The 24650-nt window shown below is 36.7% G+C and overlaps 1 protein-coding gene across 2 annotated transcripts in view; it reads left to right on the top strand.

Moving 5' to 3' along the window:
- POLQ (DNA polymerase theta) overlaps nt 1–11637 on the top strand; it is a 108077-nt gene extending 96440 nt beyond the window's left edge. For both annotated transcript variants that reach the window (XM_043473090.1, XM_043473091.1), the window contains 4 exons: nt 436–560; nt 8259–8412; nt 10738–10853; nt 11339–11637. In XM_043473090.1, the coding sequence (XP_043329025.1) occupies nt 436–560; nt 8259–8412; nt 10738–10853; nt 11339–11452 (509 nt within the window). In that variant the 3' untranslated portion in view covers nt 11453–11637. The remainder of the gene's footprint in view (nt 1–435; nt 561–8258; nt 8413–10737; nt 10854–11338) is intronic.
- The last annotated feature ends 13013 nt before the right edge of the window (nt 11638–24650 follow it).

Here is a 24650-nt window from a genome sequence, read left to right as displayed (position 1 = left end):
GGTTTTAGTACCTGCACTCTCATTCTAGAGTTTAGTTTTGTATTTTTTGTTGGTGGTGGTAGTTAAAAGACAAAGAGATTTATGTCATTTCTAAAGTCCTTTCAGTTTCTAAGTTTAATGGCTGTATGAGACAATGACTGTTAATTAAACCTATTGTGGTAATCATTTCACAGTATATGTATACATGCTGTCTAAGCAAGCACTTTTTCAAATACATGTAAAGCAAGCTGTCATGCATGTATGACAGCTTGCTTTACATGTATTTCTCTCAGTAGAACTGAGAGAAAAAGTGAATGAAGGTTTACGTGCAAAATTTTGATGCTGTGATGTTAGTGTTAATCATCGCCAAGTTTTGGTATGTTTCACTGTATTGAAACTAGTGAGTGAGATAAAGGATGGATGTTGATTGTAATTATTTCTTTATTTTCTTTGTAGGGATTAGTCATTTCATGAGAGAGACCGTGAAGAACTGTAAAAGAGATGGATTTGTTCAGACCATTTTGGGAAGGCGTAGATATTTACCAGGAATCAAAGACAACAACCCTTATCATAAAGCTCATGTATGTTGAAATTTATCTGGATTTTTAACTTAATATTTTAATGACATATACTTTTGCAGCAAAGACTGAACCCTGCTAATGTCTCTTTTAGAGATGACTAGCATATGAATTGGATCTTCTGTTTCATTAAGGACTTCTGAAGTGATGGTATATACCAGTATTTGCTGACCACTGTCTTTAGGAGACTAATGTAAATATGGGTTCACTTAATATTACTCCAGTTTAAGGTGTTCTGTTTTAGTAAAGCAGTTGTTTATTAGCTTTGGTAATAAGTTATATTTACACTTAATTCTTAAATTTGTTAATTGTTCTCTTTTTTTTTCCATTTATTTTTATTAGTTGGAGGCTAATTACTTTACAATATTGTAGTGGTTTTTGTCATACATTGACAGGAATCAGCCATGGATTTACATGTATTCCCCATCCTGATCCCCCCCTCTCCACCCGATCCCTCTGGGTCTTCCCAGTGCACCAGGCCCGAGCACTTGTCTCATGCATCCAACCTGGGCTGGTGATCTGTTTCACCCTAGATAATATACATGTTTCGATGCTGTTCTCTCGAAACATCCCACCCTCGCCTTCTCCCACAGAGTCCAAAAGTCTGTTCTGTACATCTCTGTCTCTTTTTCTGTTTTGCATATAGGGTTATCATTACCATCTTTTCTAAATTCCATATATATGTGTTAGTATGCTGTAATGATCTTTATCTTTCTGGCTTACTTCACTCTGTATAATGGGCTCCAGTTTCATCCATCTCATTAGAACTGATTCAAATGAATTCTTTTTGACGGCTGAGTAATATTCCATGGTGTATATGTACCACAGCTTCCTTATCCATTCATTTGCTGATGGGCATCTAGGTTGCTTCCATGTCCTGGCTATTATAAACAGTGCTGCGATGAACATTGGGGTGCACATGTCTCTTTCAGATCTGGTTTCCTCAGTGTGTATGCCCAGGAGTGGGATTGCTGGGTCATATGGCAGTTCTATTTCCAGTTTTTTTTTTGTTGCTGTTCTTTTTTATTTATTTTTTTTTTAATTTCCAATTTTTTAAGAAATCTCCACACTGTTCTCCATAGTGGCTGTACTAGTTTGCATTCCCACCAACAGTGTAAGAGGGTTCCCTTTTCTCCACACCCTCTCCAGCATTTATTGCTTGTAGACTTTTGGATAGCAGCCATCCTGACTGGCGTGTAATGGTACCTCATTGTGGTTTTGATTTGCATTTCTCTGATAATGAGTGATGTTGAGCATCTTTTCATGTGTTTGTTAGCCATCTGTATGTCTTCTTTGGAGAAATGTCTGTTTAGTTCTTTGGCCATTTTTTGATTGGGTCATTTATTTTTCTGGAATTGAGCTGTAGGAGTTGCTTGTATATTTTTGAGATTAATCCTTTGTCTGTTTCTTTGTTGCTATTATTTTCTCCCAATCTGAGGGCTGTCTTTTCACCTTGCTTATAGTTTCCTTTGTAGTGCAAAAGCTTTTAAGTTTCATTAGGTCCCATTTGTTTATTTTGCTTTTATTTCCAATATTCTGGGAGGTGGGTCATAGAGGATCTTGCTGTGATTTATGTCGGAGAGTGTTTTGCCTATGTTCTCCTCTAGGAGTTTTATAGTTTCTGGTCTTACATTTAGATCTTTAATCCATTTTGAGTTTATTTTTGTGTATGGTGTTAGAAAGTGTTCTAGTTTCATTCTTTTACAAGTGGTTGACCAGTTTTCCCAGCACCACTTGTTAAAGAGGTTGTCTTTTTTCCATTGTATATCCTTGCCTCCTTTGTCAAAGATAAGGTGTCCATAGGTTCGTGGATTTATCTCTGGGCTTTCTATTCTGTTCCATTGATCTATATTTCTGTCTTTGTGCCAGTACCATACTGTCTTGATGACTGTGGCTTTGTAGTAGAGTCTGAAGTCAGGCAGGTTGATTCATCCAGTTCCATTCTTCTTTCTCAAGATTACTTTGGCTATTTGAGGTTTTTTGTATTTCCATACAAATTGTGAAATTCTTTGGTCTAGTTCTGTGAAAAATACCGTTGGTAGCTTGATAGGGATTGCATTGAATCTATAGATTGCTTTGGGTAGTAGAGTCATTTTGACAATATTGATTCTTCCAATCCATGAACACGGTATGTTTCTCCATCTGTTTGTGTCCTCTTTGATTTCTTTCATCAGTGTTTTATAGTTTTCTATGTATAGGTCTTTTGTTTCTTTAGGTAGATACACTCCTAAGTATTTTATTCTTTTTGTTGCAGTGGTGAATGATATTGTTTCCTTAATTTCTCTTTCTGATTTCTCATTGTTAGTGTATAGGAATGCAAGGGATTTCTGTGTGTTAATTTTATATCCTGCAACTTTACTATATTCGTTGATTAGCTCTAGTAATTTCTGGTAGAGTCTTTAGGATTTCCTATATAGAGGATCATGTCATCTTGTTCTTTGTTTCAGATACCATATACTAATTTGTCATATCACACCAGATTGCCAGTGTCTTCAGAGATTAGCCAGTCCTTGAATTGTGGTATTTTTTGTTCAATCCTTTTGTTTATTTATTTTAAAAACACTGGCTCATCAGAGGTTACTAGTATACCCAAAATATTTAAAAATGCTATTTTTAATATCATTTAAAAGATTTATTGACGATACTTACTCTAATTATGACCAAAATCTCTTTGTGAAATCATTGGGATCCATAAAAGTATTCCATGTATTTTAGCATTTAAGTTTCTGTTAGAGTCCAGACCTTCCTATTTTAACTGGTTATATTTTGCCCTTACCCCATACTTTCATGTGTCATTGACCACTACACATTGTATGTAATGAAAATATCCAACCCCCAAATTACTAAACTTCTGTCTTGAGCTACAACCTCTCAGAGTAATAATGCTCTTAGGAACTATGGAGGAATAGTTGGGTTTTTGTTACTTCTTCACTGTCTGGCTTCCCATATATCCACATACTAGACCTTGGATATTTACCAGACTTTTACCATAGTTACAACTATCTGCACTGTAGTTGATGCACTAGGGAAAGTAAGTCTTAAAATGTATTGAAAGAGATAAAGCAGACACGTACATGTATAGTCAATGATTTAGGCTTCTGGAGGAGGTAGGACTTGAACAGATACCTGAAGACTAAAGGTTAGATTGCTGGGCATGAGAAAAAAAGATAATCACAGATGAATAAAAGTTTGGGTAAGGGTTGGCTAAAAGCCAATATGATGAAAGTGGAGAATTTGAGTTGTCACTTAGGCATAGGTAATTTTCTACTGGTCACATAAAATCAGCTATTGGAACATTTTCAAAGGCAGGCTATTACTTGAAATCATTGGTCTTTTTGATTTTGGCCATTCTGGTATCTGAATCTTGGTACCTCACTGTGCTTTTAATTTGCTTTTTCCCTGATGAGTAGTGATGTTGAACTTCATTTTTTATATTTTTATTGACCACTTGGATATCTCTTTGTGAAGCATCTGTGTAAGTCTTTTTGTTTTTGAGTTGGCTGTCCTTTAATTGATTTATGAGAGTCCTTACATTTATATTCCAGATATGAGTCCTTTGCTTACATAGATTTATCAGTCTTTTGTATTATTGTAGTGCTTTCTATGATCTATTTAAGAAAGGTTTCTCTACCCCAATGTCAATTCTGTAGAAGTTTTTGGTTCTGACTTTTAAATATATCTACAATCAACTAGGAATTGATTGTTATATATTTAGCGAAATTGAGGGTCAAGATTTCTCCCTACCCCTATGGATATACAGATGTACAAGCTGTTGAAAAGACTGTTTCCTCACCCACCTCACCCCCACTCTGCAGAGTCATCTTTGCCAAAAATTAAACCTACAAATATCGATGTGTTGGTTTCTGGACACATTGTTTTGGTATTTTCTATTTACTCATCCTTTAAGCAGTGCCATATTGTCTTCCCGGGTGGCACAGTGGTAAAGAATCTGCCTGCCAGTGCAGGAGATGCAAGAGAAGTGGGTTTAGTCCCTGGGTTGGGAAGATCTCCTGGAGTAGGAAATGGCAACCCACTCCATTCTTCTTGCGTGGAGAATCCCATGGACAGAGGAGCCTGACAGGCTTCGGTCCATGGGGCCACAGAGAGTCGGACATGACTGAGCAATTAAGCCTCCATGCTGCCTTAGTTATACAGCTACTTTATAAGATGTTTTGATATATGGTAAAGTAGGTTTTCCCAACTTGCTTTTTTCCCCCTGCCTGCCCCCCCCCCCCGAGAATATTTGCCTATTCTTGGATTTTCTGCATTTTCATATAAATTGTAGAAGCAGCTTGTGAATTTCCATACAAACACAAAACCCTGTTGGGATTTTTTAATTGCAGTTGCTTTGAGTTCATAGATGAAGATGGGATTAAGGGACATATTTATAAATTTGAGTTTTCCAGTTGATAAACATGTTATATGTGGCCATTTATTTAGGTCTTTTAAAATTCTCTCAGCGTGATGTATACTTTTGGGGAAGAGATCTTATAAGGTTTTTATTAAATTTATAGCTAGATATTTACAAAATTTAATACTCTTGTGAATGGTGTCTTTTAAAATTCTTTTCCTTCCCTTTTTACATTTTTTAACCCTTTGCTGCTAGTATAGAAAGATAATTGTCTTTATTGTTTTTTTGTCAAGAAACCTTGCAAATATTACTTGTTAATTCCAAAATGTTATCTGTAGATACTTTCAGGTATTCTGTCTGCACAGTTATTATCTGCCCCTCCCCAAAATAGTTTTTTAACCACCTTTCCAAATCTTATTCTTTTTTTAACTTTTGCTTGACTTACTAGCTTGTACAGTGTTGAATAGAATTCATGATAGGGAACATCTTTGCCACTTTTCAGATCTCAGAGGGAAATTTTAAACGTTTTACCAGTAAGTAGAACTTCCCTTTAGGTTTTTAATAGTGCTGTGTCAGAAAAAGTTAGCTCTCTTATATATGTACTTGTAGGCCATAGAGTCTCCATCACAACTACTCAACTCTACTTTACTAGTGCAGATGCAGTCATAGACACAGTGTTGCAGGAAAACTTCATTTACAGAAACAAGTGATAGGCCACACTTGACCTATAACTGGCCCACCCTGGTCTGTTTCTTCTTTAAGTGTAATCTGCCTTTTTTTCTCTAGGTTGCTTTCAATACAGTATTTTTCTTCCCTTGTGGTTTCCAGCAGGTATTCTGTGATGTACTTAAGTTTGTGGGTTGTTTTTTTTTTTCTTGTCACCTCATGTGCCTTTGTGTGTGGATATGTGTTAATTGATCCTTTCTGGTGTGCATTAGGACTTCTTGAATCTGTACCTTGAGATCTTTTGTTGATTTTGGAAAATTCTTAGCCATTTCTTCTTCAGTCATTGTTTCATTGAAATCTCTTCTCTCTTTATGGAACTTTTAATACAAAATTTTAAAACTTGTCTTTGTTGGTATTTTCCATGTTTATGTTTCATCATGATTGATTATGGATATTTTCTTCTAACTTATCTTTAAGTTGCCTAATTTGTAACTGTTGAGCTTTTAAGTTCAGAATGATCTAGAACTTTTCCAGCACCCCAGAAGGCCTTTTTATGCTCTTTCCAAGTCAGTACTATCTCTCCACTGCACACATACACCAGACTACAGAGAAAGCACTCTTTTTGGTGATAGAGTTATTTTGCTCTTATGGGTGTTTGATTCTGTGCTGAAATACTCAGTTTTGTCTTTTATTTTCTTGATAGCATGATCATTTTATAGTCTAATAAGTCTGATAATAGCATGTAGTTAATACATCTCTTACTTGTGTCCCTGTAGTCTGTTCCTCTTGATTTTTCTTTTTCTTAGTTTTCTATAAAAACAATTGTATTGTCTCTTTACCAGGCTTCCTCCTACTTGCTGGGCTGTGAACCCAAATGTTTGTTATCACTCCTCAAGACCATCAAGTTCTGCTCAGCTTTTTATCCTCTCAGCTGCCTCTTCTGGAATCTGTTGATTTCCCTGGGAAAAAGGGTGACCTCCATAGCTAGGGTCACCTCCTTGGTTTCATTTCTCTCCTAGTTTTTTAGGTTCTGTAATTCTCCACTTCCTTTTTCCCATCTGATTCTTTCAAAGAGGCATTTTCTTGCCAGCTTTTCTGGTTATCATCAGTGGGAGGGTTGGTCCTAATGACATAATCTCCCATTACCAGGAAGCTATGTATTTGTCCGTATGTGAAAGTGCGCTAGTGATGAGAAGGGACTGAGGCTGTGGGACACAAAGCTGAGACCGCCAGGTTTTCTTATTTTGGAATAGTCTCAGGGAAATACAGTGTCATGAGAATGAGGTATACATTTTGGTTTTATTTGCTTATGTCACAGTTACAAACCAGCCCTGAATTTCAGTGACTTAGAATAAGCAGCTTTATTTTTAATTCATGTTACAGTTTGTCTCTGGGTTGACTGTGGCTGTGTTCTGCATTTTCTTCATTCTAAAATTCAAAATGAGGAAAAGTCCCTATCTGGAATAAACCCTTTTTTCTGGTGGTGTTAAATAGCTTCCAAAACTCCTTACATGTGCTTTATGTAAGTTTTGCTAACATTTTATTGGCCAAAACAAGTTAAGTCCATGAAAGTGAAAAACACTTTGAATCACATGACAATGGGTGGAGGCTCAGGACTTCACAGAGAAAGGTAGCAAGTTATAACAATAATAACAATCCACTACACAAAGGCATATGGTTTTAAGAAAGGGAGCAATCAGTAGGACTTTGAAATTGAGTCACTCTTAAAACAGTGACAGCTGAGTGAGTTTAGGATGGATTCATCAGCATTTGACAAAACAAGTTATTAATATATTTTTTAAGTGTATCTCTTTAACCAGTATTTAATGTACTCAGAGTTGGATGTAGCCCAGGTGATAGGGAACTAGAGAACACCTCTCAAGTTACCTAGATCCCTCAAGTGAGTAGACCCTCCCCATCTTCTGAGCCCTTTGGGGACAATAGGAGTGATAATCATAGATCAATTACACCTTGAATATTGACCTCGATCCCAGTTCCTATAGCCCCAGGATGATCACTTTTAGCAGCTGTGGTTGCCTGCCAAGAAGCTCATGGCAGCAGTAGTTTCAGGGAAGTTCTAACTTAACACCTTGGGATTTAGGATCTGCATTTTCACCAGCAGCTAATGACTAGCTCCAGCAGCCCATAAAAAGCTCTGATTCATACCAGAGGGCTGCAGGCTTGCTGTGGCCAAACTCTGTGTAGGACTGAGAGGCCACTGATGTAGGGGATGTACTTGAAACATTCCAACTCACATCACAAAGAATGGTATTCCAATTATATCTATTTAGGATTAAGAGGAATTGTATTTTGAGGAATAGATTCTTTAAAGTGAAGTTTAGAACATTGATAAAATATTTTTTAAAATAATTTTGAACTTATAAATACATTTTAAGTATAATGTAGCTTTTGCTTCCTAACTGAGTGTTGAAGCCTAAACTGAAGCAATCTGACCTCCTTCTGTTTAGTCTGTCCTCATGTGAATGACAGCCCAGAATCTACGGCCCTGGATCATTCTAGTTATTAATCTTAGGATGAAACTTATAGTTGATGTCCTGGGTTACATCTGTTCCAGATTTCCATTCTCGTTGCACATGTGAGCACTAATCTGTGGACACTAAAAGCAGTTATGAAAGTATGTTGGTGTATCTGATGGAGTACCTGTTAATTGTTGTTTTTCATAGGCTGAGCGTCAGGCCATCAACACAAGAGTCCAAGGTTCGGCGGCTGATATTGTCAAAATAGCCACAGTTAATATTCAGAAGCAGTTAGAGACCTTCCACTCAACCTTCAAATCCCATGGTCATCGAGAGGGTTTGCTCCAAAGTGACAGAACAGGTTTGTTCATAAATGTGGCCCCTGTTATAACATGGTGAGACTAATTACATCAGAAAAGAAAAGGGAAGATTACTTACATTAATTTCTCAACAGTTCTCTAACATTTTGGTCCCTTGATGTCTTTACACTCTTAGAATTATTAAGAATATCAAAAAGTTTTTGTTTATGTTCATTATATCTACTAATATATACCATATTAGAAAATAAAACTGATAATTTAAAAATATTTATTAACATTTACAGATAATAATAAACCTACCGTGTATTAACATCAGTAACATAGTTTTTATGAAAATAATGACATTTTTTTTCAGAACAAAAAAATTTGTAATAAGTGGCTTTATTTTACTTTTCTGAAAATCTCTTTAGTGTCTGGCTTAAGAGAAGACAGATTCTGTTACATATTTTAGCATTCAATTTGTAGCAGTATTTCCTGTTCTGTAACCTCTGGAATGGAAAAGCCTCTGTAGAGTCTAGGATGATAAATGTCCCAGTTCGTGGGAGATCAGTGGTTTCCCATGATGTGGGACTTCCAGTGCTGAAACCAGGATAATTGGTCACCTTACCTTACTGTACACTTATGAGAGAAGGAAATCATAAAAGGAAAATACTCCTTGGAGTTCCCTGGAAACACTTTTTTAATTTAAGGTGTGGTCTGTGGACCAAAGATGATCCCTGAAACCCTTTCAAAGCATCTGCAAAGTCAAATTATTCTCTTAATAACACTCAGAGGTTATTTTCCTTTTTTAGACTCATTCTCTCCTAAGTGTACAGTAAGGGTGACCAATTATCCTGGCTTTAGCACTGTAAATCCCTACATAGAAACCTTAAAAAATTATATGTGTATGTATGTATGCATATGTGTGTATATTTATATATATAAGTATGTGTGATATAAAACAAAGTAGTGAAACTGTCCAGAAATAAACTATAAATTTATGGTCAGTTGATACTCAAAAAAAGGAACATGTTTCCTGTTCATGACCTTCCTTGAACACATGTACACATTCACACTTTTGTATTTGTAGAAAGAGGATATATGGTCAGAACTTATTTGGGGGAATAACATTGTACTGTGTGCTTAGGAGGAAAGTTACCAACCTATGTTTGAATTTTAAATCTGTTAAGGCATGGAAGATAGGATACGTGACTGTGAAATAGTTACATGACTTTTCACAGCAGAATGATGCAGTGTCCAAATGAAGGTATAGGTAGTATCAAGCTTTAGAATGAGTGGAAGACAATGTGGATATGTCATTAAGGATGACTTCATTGTGTAATGCTGAATTAAAGGCAGTAGTAGGTCAGGGAGATCAAAGGAAGCTGAGCCTGAGGAAGCTGACCACACAGGGAACAGAAGGATCATGGCATTCTGGGTCAGAAGCCGAAGTAACCAAGGGAAATCAAAAAGGACAAAGGTAGAGTGATCAGAAAGCAGAAAAACTAACCCATCCAGACAGCCAATGATGCAAGAAAAGTGGAGTCCAATGGGGCAGATCAGATTTAAGCAAAACTGGCAAACATATGCACAGCCTTTGCAGCCCTGGTATGGAAGCAACTTGCCATGCATCATCTGCCTTTGCTGTCTTACCCTGTGAGAGCCACCTCTGAGAAAATTTGGGCTGCAGGTAGTGGGAGTTAAAGAGCTCTCTGAGGGAAGTACCAGATATTGAAGGAGATGGTTTCTGTGCTCTCCTGAAGGATAAGGAAATTTGGATGGCAGAAAGGAAGGACTGCTCTGAGAAGTGGGCAAATGATGAAAGGGTGTTATTCCAAAAGTATTAATGTTGAAGCTTATTTTGGTGATAAGAGGGGCATAATCTAAACCACTTGGCCCACTGATTAGGAAATAGTGACTAAGTCTAGATTTTTAACCATTTTTGGATTCATGAGTTCTTTTGAGAACCTGCTGAAAATGTATAGATCGTCTCTACAGGAATTTGTATGTTCTCTGAAGTCCACAACTGGACCCTGGGTTTAGAATTCCTAGTAGTCTAGAGTGTGTGGTCCAGTTGGGGACCAGTTTTACCATGATGACACTCTGGCCAGAAAAAGACGTCATCAGGGAGTGTCAGTCAACTCCATTTATTGACGTCTTTGTTAGAGTTCTCATTTCTGGGAGGAAGTCTATGGAGATTTGAATTTACCTGATAGGCTGGCTAGGTGGCAACCAGCAAGTATTTCTTTTCTTGATAGTTCCAAATTTTATGTGTTTTACTCTCCTAATTATAATTTCTCAAGATTTCTTAAATCACTATTTAAAAAAAAACTTTCCCAAAGCCCAGTGACCTACTGATCAGTTTTGCTGCTTTTTTCATGGATTAGGATTGTTGCCAAAGAAAAAACTGCAAGGGATGTTTTGCCCCATCAGAGGAGGCTTCTTTATCCTTCAGCTCCATGATGAACTCTTATATGAAGTGGCAGAAGAAGATGCTGTTCAGGTATTTTTGCAGTGTTTGTGTGCATTCTATAGAAAGCTAAGATGCTAGGTCAGGCTAAGATATATGAAATTTCTGGAACCATTCTCTAGCCCCAGGATGGCTATAGAAAAGTAGAAACCTTAAGGTCAGAGAAAGAGCTCAGTGTGCTCAGCTTTAAACCCATTTTAAAAGAAATTCCTGATGCAGGGATATTTTTGTCTGTGAAAAGTTAGATGAGAATTTGGAGTCTTTCCCTGAGGATTTCAAAGCTGTGAGCATTCTAGTAAACCTGGCAGAGCTCCAGTTCCTCAGTGCAGACTAGTGTGGGATGCTGGCTCTTTTCTGGCTTAGAGTGAGGAGCTCCTGTCTGGCTTATCACCTCAATGGGTGGGCTGGCAAAGATTCTTTGCACAGTTTGTTAACCTCTTTTTTTTTCCCTTCTTTTTTTTTTTTCTTCTTTTTTTAGTTTTGTTTTCTTTGTTAACCTCTATTTTATTTTTTTGTAGGTAGCTCAGATTGTCAAGAATGAAATGGAAAGTGCCATAAAACTGTCTGTGAAACTGAAAGTGAAAGTGAAGATAGGTGCCAGCTGGGGGGAGCTGAAGGACTTTGATGTGTGATTGTAGGGAAGCCTGGTATAGGTAAAATCACAAGGAAAGAACAAAGATTGCCCTTTCACCTACTTTATGAAAACAGAAACCCCCTCAAGTCTTGATGAATTTAGGATTGTAATTTTATAGTGAGTTTCAAAATGTATATCAGAGTTTAATCCTCTATAATGTAAAAAACTATTTTTGAGGCAAAATATTGAGTTTAATGTTTATATTCACTCTCAAAAAGAGTATCTGTGAAATTGCCTTTTATAGTTTACTGTGGCTCTAAACAGTTTCAGAACACATGCTTGAAATATGTGCTTAGCACTTTGGGTCTAATCTGCCTGGTTGAGCATGAAGAAACATTTCTGCCTCAGGGGCATTTTCATCCCAGCCAGGATTCAGACACTTGTGATACAGCACGAGCTAGAGGCAGATAAGGATTTGGTTTAACATAAACCACCAGGGTTAAGTGTTGTGTGTGATTTTCATCCAGTATAAGTATAAGACTACTGAAGTAGTATTTTAAAACAGCATTTACAAGTAAATTAAGAATTCTATAAAGTGGTAAGACTTGATATGGATGTAGTCTAGGTATGGATTTTCATGAATTGCCACTTCTTCCTTTTCCTCTTCCAATTCATACAATGAATGTATTTCTAATACTTAGGTATTATAAAACAAGCTACAAGCTACACCTCTCCAAGAAGTGTTCTGATCTGTAAGATCATATGTTTATATTGCATTATAAGATAACACTGCCAGAGAAAGAAAACACTTTCTCTAATCAGTCCCTTATTGCCTCTTTCTCTGTGGCATGGTGAGAATACTCATGATAAAAGATTGTACTTTATAATCCCAGTCAGAGCTGAATAACCAACTTTTTTTTTTTTTTTTGCTGTCAATAAAATTAATTTATTTTAGACTTTATACCAGCAGTTCAGTTTTTATTTTTATTTTTTTCATTTCTTTTTATTAGTTGGAGGCTAATTACAATATTGTAGTGATTTTTGCCAGTGGAACTTGAGGAATCAACCTGCCTGACTTCAGGCTCTACTACAAAGCCACAGTCATCAAGACAGTATGGTACTGGCACAAAGCAGTTCAGTTTTTAAAATTGTGTTTGGTCTAAGTTTCAGAAGCTTCTGTATCCTCTTATTTTATAATTTGCTTAACAATGTGTGTGTAATAGGAAGTGTTTATTATATTCTCAATCAGTTATCAAAGGGCTCTTTTATGTTTATTAATCACAATTTTAAAACACAGTTGCTATATAAACAAAAAATACACTATTAGTAGTTGGATATTAGTGCCCATGATCCTCAGACATTTTGATGGTTGGGGGAAGTGGGCAGAAGATGACAGAAGTAAGAGGAAAGTTACATCATTATTTCTTGAGTTTTTTCCATATTTACCTGTACCATGTTTCTTAGAAAAGCTGTAGTACTGTTGGTAGTCTGGTGGCCTTGAAAATCCAGCACAAGAGAAACCTCAGTCTATTTACATGAGTGTTCTTCGAATATGAGTGGAGGTGTATAGGTCACGTCCACCTCATTTTCTTTAGTCATGGCTCTGCATTTGTGGTTACATGCATTTTCTTCATCCTTTTTGACCAGCTGGACTTAAAAAACAAGCACTCCTTGCTTTGCGAGATTCAGTTATAGAAAAATTCCAGTTTCCCTGGCTTACTTACATAACACTAGTGTCCCTGCAACACAATTCAGATATCAGTCGACATGGTATATTAACTACACGTAAAGTTCAAACTTTACTAATAGCTCTTCAGTCCACAAATCACTATGTTAATACTAAATGCCCTTTGTGGTAGGTAGAATAATTCTTGTTCCCTCCCCAAATGTTGACATCCAAATTCCCAAAACCTGTGAATATATATCACATGGCAAAAGGACCATCACTTATGTAATTAAGTTAGAGATCATGAGATGGGAAGATTATCTGGTTGATTTCAGTATGAACACAAAAGGCAGATGGTCAGAGTCAGAGGAGAAAATGGGACAGTGGAAACAGAGTGAGATTGAGCTTTGAAAATACTTCATTGCTGACTTTAAAGATGGAAGAAGGAGCTGTGAGCCAAGGAATGCAGACAGCCTCTAAAAACTGGAAAAGGCAATGGAATGTACAGCCTCCAGAAAGGACCAGGCCCTGCCAGCACACTGATTTTAGCAGAGTAAGATCATACTGGACTTCCAGCGTCCAGAACTGTAAGATGATAATTTGTGGTTTTGATTTTTAGTTTTATTGAGATATAATTGACATATAGCACTGTATGTTTGTGTACAGTATAATGACTTGACTTATACATATTGTGAATGATTTCTACAGTAAGTTTAGTAAGCATTCATCATCTCATTTAGGTACAAAAAGCATTTTTTTCCTTGTGATGAGAACTTTTAGGCTTTACTTTCTTAGTCGCTTTCAAATATACAATCCAGTAGTGTCAGCTATAGTCATTATTACATCTCTACTTTCTGTATATAAAATGCTGTTTATTTCTTTTTCTTGTCTGATTTCTAGTACTAGCACTTCAGGTATTATTTTAACAGGAGTGGTTGAGAGTGGACAACCTTGTCTTAGTCTAAATCCTGGAGGAAAAGCTTTTAAACTTTCACTATTGAGTAGATTTTAGCTTTGGGCTTGTTATATATGGCCTTTATTATGTTGAGGTACAATCCTTCCATACCTAAGTTATTAAGAATTCTTCTTATGAACAGATGTTGAATATTGTCAATTTTTTTTCTGCATCTATTAAGATAATCATGATTTTTATCCTTATTCTGTTAAAATGGCATGTCATGTTTATTGATTTGCATGTATTGAAACATCTTTGCATTCCAGGTATAAATCTCAGTTGATTATGGGCTATAATTCCTTTAATGTGCTGTTGAATTCAGTCTGCTAGTATTTTGTTGAGGATTTTTGCATCTGTATAAATCAGTGATACTAGCTTGTAATTTTCTTCTCTTGTAGTGTCCTTTTCTGGTTTGGTTATCAGGGTAATGCTGACCTCATAAAATGAGTCTGGGAGTGTTCCCATCTCTTTGATTTTTTTTGAAGACTTTGAGAGGAATTAGCATTAATTTTTCCCTAAATGTTTGGTAAAATTCAACAGCGAAGTCATCTGCTCCTGGGCTTTTGTTTGTTGGAGGGTTTTTTAAATTGCTGAATCAATATTCTTACTAGCAATTACTTTCCAGATTTTCTAATTTTCATGGTTCAGTCTTGGTAGGTTGTATGTTTCTCATAATTTTTTCATTTCTTCTAGATTGCCCAGTTTGTTGGAATACAGTTGTTCATAGCCTCTTATGATCCTTTGTATTTCTGTTACAAACATCATTTGTAATGTTTCCTCTTTCATTTATAATTTTTTTTAAATTTATTTTAATTGGAGACTAATTACTTTACTATCGTAGTGGTTTTTGCCATACACTGACATGAATCAGCCATGGGTGTTCATGTGTTCCCCAGCCTGAACCCTCTCCCACCTCCCTCCCCATCCCATCCCTCTGGGTCATCCCAGTGCATCAGCCTGAGCACCCTGTCTCATGTGTCAAACCTGGACTAGCGATCTGTTTCACATATGATAGTATACATGTTTCAATGCTATTCTCTCAAATCATCCCACCCTCGCCTTCTCCCACAGAATCCAAAATGAGACTGTTCTATACATCTGTGTCTCTTTTGCTATCTTGCATATAGGGTCATCGTTACCATCTTTCTAAATTCCATATATATGTGTTAGTATACTGTATTGGTGTTTTTCTTTCTGACTTACTTCACTCTGTATAATAGGCTCCAGTTTCATCCACCTCATTAGAACTGATTCAAATGTATTGTTTTTAATGGCTGAGCAATATTCCATTGTGTATATGTACCACAGCTTTCTTATCCATTCGTCTGCCGATGGACATCTAGGTTGCTTCCATGTCCTGGCTATTATAAACAGTGTTGCAATGAACATTGGGGTACACGTGTCTCTTTCAATTCTGGTTTCCTTGGTGTATAATTTTGTTGATTTGGGTCCTCTCTCTTTTTCCCTTGGTTAGTGTAGGTAAAAATGTGTCAGTTTTATCTTTTTAAAGAAGCAGTTCTTAGTTTTTTTAACCTTTTCTGTTATATTCCTGTTTTCCATTTCATTTATTTCTGCTCTAATCTTTGTTATTTACATCCTTCTGCTAAATTTGAGCTTAGTTTGCTCTTCTTTTTCTAGTTTCTTGAGCTGTAGAGTTAGGTTGATTATTTGAGATCTTACTTTTCTTCATTAAAAAAATATTTTATTGCTAAAAAATGCTAACCATCATCTGAGTCTTCAGCGAATTGTAATCTTTTTGCAAATGGTAATATCAAAGATCATTGATCACAGATTACCATAACAAATAATCATAATGAAAAAAAATTGGAAATATTGAGAGAATTATCAGAGACACAAAATGAGTAAATGTTGTTGGATAAATGGTATCAATAGACTTGCTTGATGCAGGGTTGCCACAGACATTCGATTTGTGAAATATACAATATTTGCAAGTCTTTTTTGTTTCTTAATGTAGGTATTTATTGCTGTAAATTTTTCCTCTTAGAACTAGTTTTACAACATCCCATAAATTTTGTTTCCATTTTCATTTTTCTCAAGATTCTCTTTTATTTCCCCTTTAATTTCTTTTTTGATCCATCAGTTGTTCAGGAGAGTATTATTTAATTTCCTTGTAGTTGTGAGTTTTCCAGTTTTTTTCCTGTTACTGATGTTTAGTTTCATACCATTGTGGTCATAGAAGATATTTAGTATAATTTCAGTCTTCTTGTGTTTGTTAAGACTTGTTTTGTGGAAAATGTACTACTTGTGCTTGAGAAGAATGTATATTTTGCTGTTGTTGGATAGAAAGTTCTGTATATGGCTGTTAGATCCATTTGTTCAAATTCATGGTTTCCTTAATGATTCTCTTTTTGGATGATATATCCATTGTTGAGAAGTGGGATATTAATGTCCCCAACTATATTTGTATTAGTATATATTTCTCTGTTCAGTTCTGTTAGTTTCTGGTAACTGGATGCATAAATATTTACAGTTATGATATAACTGACTTCTTTTTGTATCTTTTTGTAATGACCATTTTTTGTCTCTTTATCATATTTACATTAAAGTCTATTTTGCCTGCTAAGTATAGCTCCCCTGCTTTTGGGGGTGGAGTAGGGAAGGCATGTATCATTTGCTTGACATATCTTTTCCCATCCTTTTTACTTTTGATCTATGTGTGCCTTTAAGGCTAAAGTGAGGGTCATGTGGTGTTCTTGTTTTGTTTTGTTTTTTTATCCATTCATCTTTAGATTGGATAACTTAATTCATTTACATTAAAATGATTATTGTACCCCAAAGGCTTCTGGTTGGGCAGGACTGGGAGCTACACTGAGCAGTGAGTGGAGCTATGATTCTGCTCCCCTGCCTGGATGGGGAGATGGAGGGTGAGGGGGGGAAGACCAAGCTCCAGGACTGGAAGGGATCTTTGTTTGAGGTCTCAAGTCAGGCACACCTGTACCTTACTGATTCCCTGGTCAGATTTCATCACTGTCTTGGCTCTGTAGACTAGCAAAGCCACTAGTTGGGACTACTACCTGAGCATTGTAGGTAGAACCTGGTCTGTAAGATCTGAGTGCTCGTTGTTGCAAGTCCCTCCACTTCTTCATCACAATCTGATTCCCAGAGATCAAGCCCTTTAGATTCCCTTGTTATCCTCATGAAGCAAGACCTGAGTGGGACTCCCAAGAAGGGACCCAGAACACTAGAAAAGCTGGATGTCTACTGGGATCTCTTTTCTCACTGGGTAAACTGTAAGCTCAGGGGAGACCCATGCTGTGCTGGCATGGGGTAGAGGCCATGCGGTCAGCATGTAGCATCTCCTTTCATCTTTCTAATGTGGTCTATCTCAGTCTGTGTGGTACAGCAGGTGCTTTAGTCTCACCCACCATGCTCTAGGATTTTCTCAGCAGTGTCTTATCCATGAGTAGTAGTTGTCCTCATGAGGAGGAGTGCAGTTGGGAATGACTTAGGTCACTATCTTGGTGACATCACCCCTAAATTTGTTTTGTTTTAAGCCAATAAGTTTGTAGTCACTTTTTCCAGCATGAATAGGAAACTTAATACACGCATCCTGGTGAGTTACCAGTTATATCACTTCTTTCAAAGTTTGTCCATGACCGGTCACTGCACATCTGTCATTTACTTTACATACAGACAGTAAGGGCTTCCCTGGTGGCTCAGACGGTAAAGCATCGGCCCACAATGCGGGAGACCCGGGTTCAGTCCCCCAGTCGGGAAGATCCCCTGGAGAAGGAAATGGCAACCCACTCCAGTACTCTTGCCTAGAAAATTCCATGGATGGAGGAGCCTGGTGGGCTACAGCCCATGGGGTCGCAAAGAGTCGGACACGACTGAGTGACTTCACTTCACTTCACAGACAGTAAAGCATGTAACAATGTTGACTTGGGCTTCCTAGGTAGCTCAGATGGTAAAGAATCTGCCTGCAATGCAGGACATCTGGGTTTGATCCTGGGTCAGGAAGATCGCTTGGAGGAGGAAATGGCTACCCACTCATGCCTGGAGAATTCCAGGCATGAAAAACCTAGTGAAGGCAAAATTATCAACATAATTGAGGGAAATGGTTGTCACCAAAAAGATGAAGATATCCTAGAGAAAGTGATTCTAGCAAAAAACTTTATCACTTATTAACCTACAAATTTACTGTAATTTCAATCAGTCTCAACAGGAATTTTTTTTTTTTTTTGAGATAGGTAATATCCTGAAATTCACCTACAGAAAAAAACTCAGTACCTATTAAACTAAACTAAAAAAAAATCATTAGGACATATTATAAAGATTGTAGTAATTTAAGAGTTTGATAAGGACATAGAAATAGACAAATAGATTATTTGGGCATACTGTTCATTTGCTATAAAAGGAGAGGAGAGTGTTATTAAATGCAAGTAAATCAATAAAATTGAAAATATTTTTATAAGTTTATTTTGAAATAACTTCAAACCTAAATAAAAATTTTAACAATAGCACAGAGACACTCACTCAGGTGAGAAACGACATTTAAGTTTTGTGAATTGGGCCAATTATGTCTTACATAGCAAACGGGTCCAATTTCAGATCTTGTGTCACGCCTACTTGTCATGTCTCCTTAAATTCAGAACATCACCTTTCCTGTACTTTCATAACGTTGGAAGTTTGAATACAGGCTAGTCATTTTATAGAATGTCTCTCAGTTGAGTTTTATCCAGTGTTTCCAGATGGTGCATTGGCAGCATTATCACAGAGGTGATGCTGTTTTTTTCATTACATGCTTATCAGGTGTACATGATATTCCCTTACCGGTTATGGTAACATTTATCACCTGATTAAAATAGTGTCTTCCAGGTTTCTCCAGTGTAAAATTATATATATGTGTGTGTGTGTATGTCAATGTATATATAATGATTAACAAGTACTTTTCATGAAGATATTTTGAGACTGTAAATATCCTATTCCTCCATGCCATTTTAACTATTTTTAGCATTCACTGGTATTTGTTGCCCATGTTATTACTACAGTGGTTGCCAAAGAGAAATTTTAAAATTCTATCCACATTTATTGGTTGACATTTTACAGTAAAGAAAAGCTCTCTCTTTTCCTAATTAATCACTTAACATCAGTGTGGACTCATGAGTTATTTTATTAAATTACTATAATTACTTTTGATACACAAATTATCCCTGATTTGGCTTGTATATTCCCTTTCAAGCTGACTTATGTGTCCTTTTGACACATCCACATGGTTCATTGAGTATTTTCTGGCACAAAAACATGTTCCAACCTTGAAACCAGCTATTTCTTCAAGAAGCCCCAGTTCCTTTAGAAAAGTGTTCAGAAATTAAAGTCTAGGTACTAGGTGTGCTCCTGGTTCCTTGGCTGATGCTCCCAGTCCTCCCAGTGTTTGGAATTAGGATATGCATGTGTACAACACACACACTTTAAATATCGTGTGTGTGTGTAAAAGTCACACAGGCGGTTCAAATTCTAATACTACAGGGGTTATTTTCGCCTTCCCTTTTAATTTGTACTTCTCCAGCAGGGAGAAACTGGCTTCCTGCATCCTCAGTAATTTACTTAATTGCTCCACCTCTAATCTCCTGATCTGCTGGGCTGGCTTCTGCCCTGTTCAGTGCCTCCGTCACAAAGGCGCCGCTTAGCCTGAGGGCTCACCCTGCTCCTCACTCCAGCTGTGTCCTTGTGCTGTCCCTCTCATCCTGTTCAGTGCAGTCCCTTTATGGACTGGGATCAACAACCTGCTCAGGTTGGTTGACTTTTGGACTGAAAGAACGGAAAAAGAGAAGAGGAAGGAAGGGAAGAATGAGGGAGAAAAGGAAGGGGAAAAGTGAAATCAGTATTTTAGACATTGAATTACAAATCTATGAATCCTGAGTGATTGTAATTCAAAGAGGGTGAAGAAGTAAATGGATCCTTTTGAGAAGGTTCTGAAGGGGAGACTGGGTATTTGGATTTTTGAAGAGTTTGTCTTCATAATTTTACTTTTAATCAAAAAATGTCCTTTAGGCTAGGATTGGTTTGTTTCTTCTGCCATCTTTGTACAGAACCAAAACTAGGAGGGAAATGGTGGTGGTGGGAAATATTTTCTGAATAATTAGACAGCATTTGAAAAAATAAGATTAATTTGCTAAGGCCACAGTGGAGGTAAATACAAAGAAAGTGTATGAAGAGGAATTAACCATGCGGATGAAAGCCAGAGGAGCAGGAGAATGCAGTTTCCTGGGGGACTTTCGGAGGTGCAGGTTAGTGTATGTTCATGATGTAGGTGGGAATATAAGCCTATGATAGATTATTTTTTTTTCTTGCATGGGATTAAGGTTTGAACTTAAAAAAAAAGTGAGGAAGTGGCCATGAATGTTGAATTTGTAAATACATCTTATTTATTTCTCCCATTTTAGATTAATAAACTAGCAAAATCTTTCAGTTTGGGGAACTTTGCTGTAGTCGTTCAGTTGCTGAGTTGTGTCTGACTCTTTGCAGCTTCATGGACTGCAGCACGCCAGGCTCCTCTGTCCTCCACTATCTCCCGGAGTTTGCTCAAATTAATATCCATTAAGTTGGTGATGTTTAGGTTTTATCTCCCCTTCTCTATTTTACTTCAAATACATATACTGTAAATAGCTCCCCCACCCACCTTCCCTTTTTAAAACAGTTATAGCTTGCAAAACCATGGTTCACAGTGTTGCAAATGAGGGTCTTACCTTTGTCCATACTTAATCTTTGCAACAATCATTAGTGGTATATGACATCATAACATAAGAGAGCATCTATGTACAAACATATACAATTTTATTGATATCTCTACAGACTACAAGAATTTTAAGTATAGTCACAATTGCTGAGTGCAACAGAAAAATAGTAATTTGTCGTTTTCTGAAAAGATGCAAAAATTCTGAAGATGAAAGAAAGATACATCAATGATGTCATCTGTTTCTTATTTCCTAGAATAAAACATCACATAATTAAGTACTAAAAATTATAGGTTATTAGAGATTTTGATCCTGTGTACACTTGTCAATAACCACCACCTAGTTCATTTTCTGGCTTTGTAGTTGAGAAAGGTGGGCCAATACCATAGGGGAGCAGTGTGAGATGAGAGAATGGAACTCCCATTTTTTTCATTGACTAGTATTTCCTTGGATAGGTGGACTCTCCCATTTTGAAGGTGAAAGCACTTTTTCAGGGCACTGGAGGCCACATAGTGAGTTGCAGGCCTTCTTCCTTTGAACACATGTCTAGTAACTTAGAAAATAAATCCAAAATCCTTTGCCCTGGGAGCAAAGACAACAATCAAAAAGGGAGAGATGTTCCCTCTTCTTGCTAAGATCAAATTCAATGAAATATTACTATGGCAGAACAGGTAGCTGGTACCCATGTCTCCTCCAAATGAAGAATGAGTAATAAATTTGGACTTGATTTAGTATATGATTGTTTTGAGAATTTCTGCTATCCAACTAGTAAGAATTAGTTTTCCACTTAGTGTCAATGCTATTGAACTTTTATGATATCTCTGGTGTCTTTTGATGTCACATGTATAAGGCAATCAAAATCTAGATGTTTGAACTGGAATAATTAGTGGCAAAGTCACTAGCAGACAATCACAAAGACAGAGTTAATAAGAGTTAATGGAGCACTGCCTGGTCAGAAATTTGTACAGAAGATTTGTTTTGGGTTGCAACACAGATATCAATCTGGCCAACACTGTATCTCCAATATCTTACTTTCCTTGATGCCTCAGAAGTGGGGCTTGAACACTGGCCAGTATAGACAAATGTGTCTTCCGTAGTAGTGGTGATCGACCTTGGCTGGACATTGTAACTGTCTTGGAGCCTTTCAAAAGTACTGATGTTTGGTTTCCACTCTGAAAAATTTTGGTGTAACTGGGAATTTTAGAAGCTCCTTAGGTGATTCTTATGCACAGCCGAAGTTGAGAATCACTTCCCTACGTAAAACAGACCAGTTGTGCTTCAGTTCTCCAGCAAAGCTTCTCCTGCTTCACTCTGGCTCCCAAGTCTCTCTCTGCCTGAGCCTGCCTGTACCAAGTTGGCACTTCCTCTTCTTCCCCAAGTCAGACCCTTCCTGTTTTGCATTTTGTCCTTTCAGGGCTGTGTTGTGTGCAAATATATACAATAAATTTCTACAACCATGCTCCCTACAATGGTGCAATCCAAATATGTGACCTACTGGCATGTATTTCTGACATCTGGAGCACTGAGTCTATGAAACAGTAACTGCCCAGAAGTGGAGTTGGGGCTACAGAGGACAGAGGTGAAGAAGCTGCAAAGCTACCATGTTTCTCCTGATGCAAAGAGCAAGACCTGGCAAAAATGTTGACTTGTTTTGACATTGCCCTCTCTGAACAAAGGTGATCAAGTTACAATGTCTTCCCACAAGGACAGACTATAATCATACAGATAAACTCCTGGGTTGTCCCAATGATCCTAAACCAATGAGAGGATTTTTAGTTTACTCTTCTAAATCTGCTTCATTTTCCCCTTCTGCCAAACAATTTATAACCAGATTATAGCTGGTTAGCTCAAAGAGCTAATCTTAATCTTCTTCAGCCAATCTTGGACATAATCTTTATTTTCCTTTTCCTTTCTCAAAGCCATGGTAACCCCTTAATGCAGATAACAGACATATGGTTCACATTTTTATAAAAGGACTCCAACAGTAAACTTTTTCCTTTATAATCCCTTAGTATCTTTGAGTAGTAGAGACACTGGATTCTGATTTATTAATTTGAGAGTCATTTGAAAGCTATATGAAAGGTTTGAAAAATTATCTTTATGACTAAATTATCAGAAAATATCTCACTCAGTTCTGTCACCATTCTTCCAAAGTTAGTCAGACAGTGGCCCTGATGATGACTAGGGCACTAAGTCTGGGTCTCAGTGAAGTGTAGGAAGCAGAGGTGATAGTACTGCTTTTGCAGGGGATTAAAATAAATGATGAATCAGTTATCCATCCCTCCAAACTCCAGGGTTAATGGATAAATTTAATGGTAGGGATTATTGCTGGCATTATTTGAACCAGGAAAACATATACTTCCAACTTCTCATGATGAATTATAATGCTAAAGACCTATTCTCCTGGGACACTAAGAAAGGCTTCTCTCTTTAGGGAGTCATAAGGAGATAAGGTCAACTTGTAGAGACTGCAAGCCTTATCTTCTGGTGTCACCTTAAGCAGACAAAACGTAATTTAATGACAACTAAGGCTCAGAGTCATTTCTCTATCATTGTTCAAGTTACTAGGAGTATTTTTCTTATGTTTCAAGGTACAGGCAAGACATTTAAATAGTAGAGAAGAGAGATGTAAAGTATTCCATGCATACTAGTAGTTGTTTTCCAAAGATGATGATGATGATGATTAGGTGGTGGTAGTAGTATGTATGTGTGTGTCTGTGTGCGCATGTGCTAAGGTCAGTGCAACAGAACAGAAATGTTCAAAGAGAGAAATCACATCCATATCACATTCTTGTTATTGCTATCTCTATGAATTATAAAAATAATTTTGATACAGTAAAACCTCATTAATTTGTATTCCACTAATCACAAGTTTGTGGGATGAAGTTACCCTTACATTAAGAAAGGGTTTATAAAAGCTCTACTGAAAGACAAAAAGAACCTCTTTTCAAGCATTTCAGAAGCACCTTACTTCTAATTGGTGTGCCAGTTATAAACTTTTGGTCTGTTCATTAAAGCCAGAGTTTTAAGCACTTCTGTGAAATGCTATTTTGTCCTTTCTGGTATTTTTTTTTTTTTTTTTGGTATGCTTTAAAATATTCTGTATTTGTTTTCTTTCACAAAATTAATTTGCTCTTGTCAGAATTCCTGAAAACACTAAAGAAAGTGCCACTTTAAACAAATTCACCAGAAGTTTAAAAACTAAAAAAAAAAAAAAAGCAGAAATACTATTTTTGGCTACTAAAAGATCCTGGACTTAAGGAAAATGGTGAATCCCGAAGAAACACAATGTAAGTCTATTAAGAACTTGAGTAACCAAAATTCAATGAGCTGAACCCATTAATTTTCTTTAAAAAGATTCTTTTTGAAAGAACAACATACATATTATTGGATGGGTCCCAGAGTCTGCATATATTCATTTCCTATGACCTGACTTCCAGAATCATGTTAAATAATGGTAGCAGGTGTCTTGTCTTGTTGGCCTCTACTACGTCTGTATTCTGATAGATACCTTTTATCATATTAAGGATATTCTTTATTCCACTTTTAAAAGAGTTTTTAATAAGGAATAGGTGTTTGTTATCTATTGACATAATCCTGTAGCTTATGTTATTTAGCCTATCAAGTGACAAAAGTGTTGATTTTGTATCATTACATTCTCTATCATTACATTCTCTATGTATTTCTATCATCCATAATGGTGACTAAACCCAAGCTAGCAAAAACATCACCACATTTTATAACCTGGTAATAAATATTGAACCAAAAAGCAATTTCTAATGAAAGCCCTTATTAATCAGAAATGTCAGAATCTCTTTCCTAAAACATTAACTGAGGTTTTACTGAATCAGACTAGAGAATGACCAGTTTGGTCTGTGAGTATCAGGCTGCAAGAGCACCTTTGAATTGAAGACCCCATGGAGATTGAACAGTAATA

Source organism: Cervus canadensis, chromosome 7, assembly GCF_019320065.1.
Source record: "Cervus canadensis isolate Bull #8, Minnesota chromosome 7, ASM1932006v1, whole genome shotgun sequence".
NCBI classification, from domain to species: domain Eukaryota; kingdom Metazoa; phylum Chordata; class Mammalia; order Artiodactyla; family Cervidae; genus Cervus; species Cervus canadensis.
The sequence above is the reverse complement of the archived record's forward strand: the minus strand, read 5'-3'. Positions and strand labels throughout refer to the sequence as shown.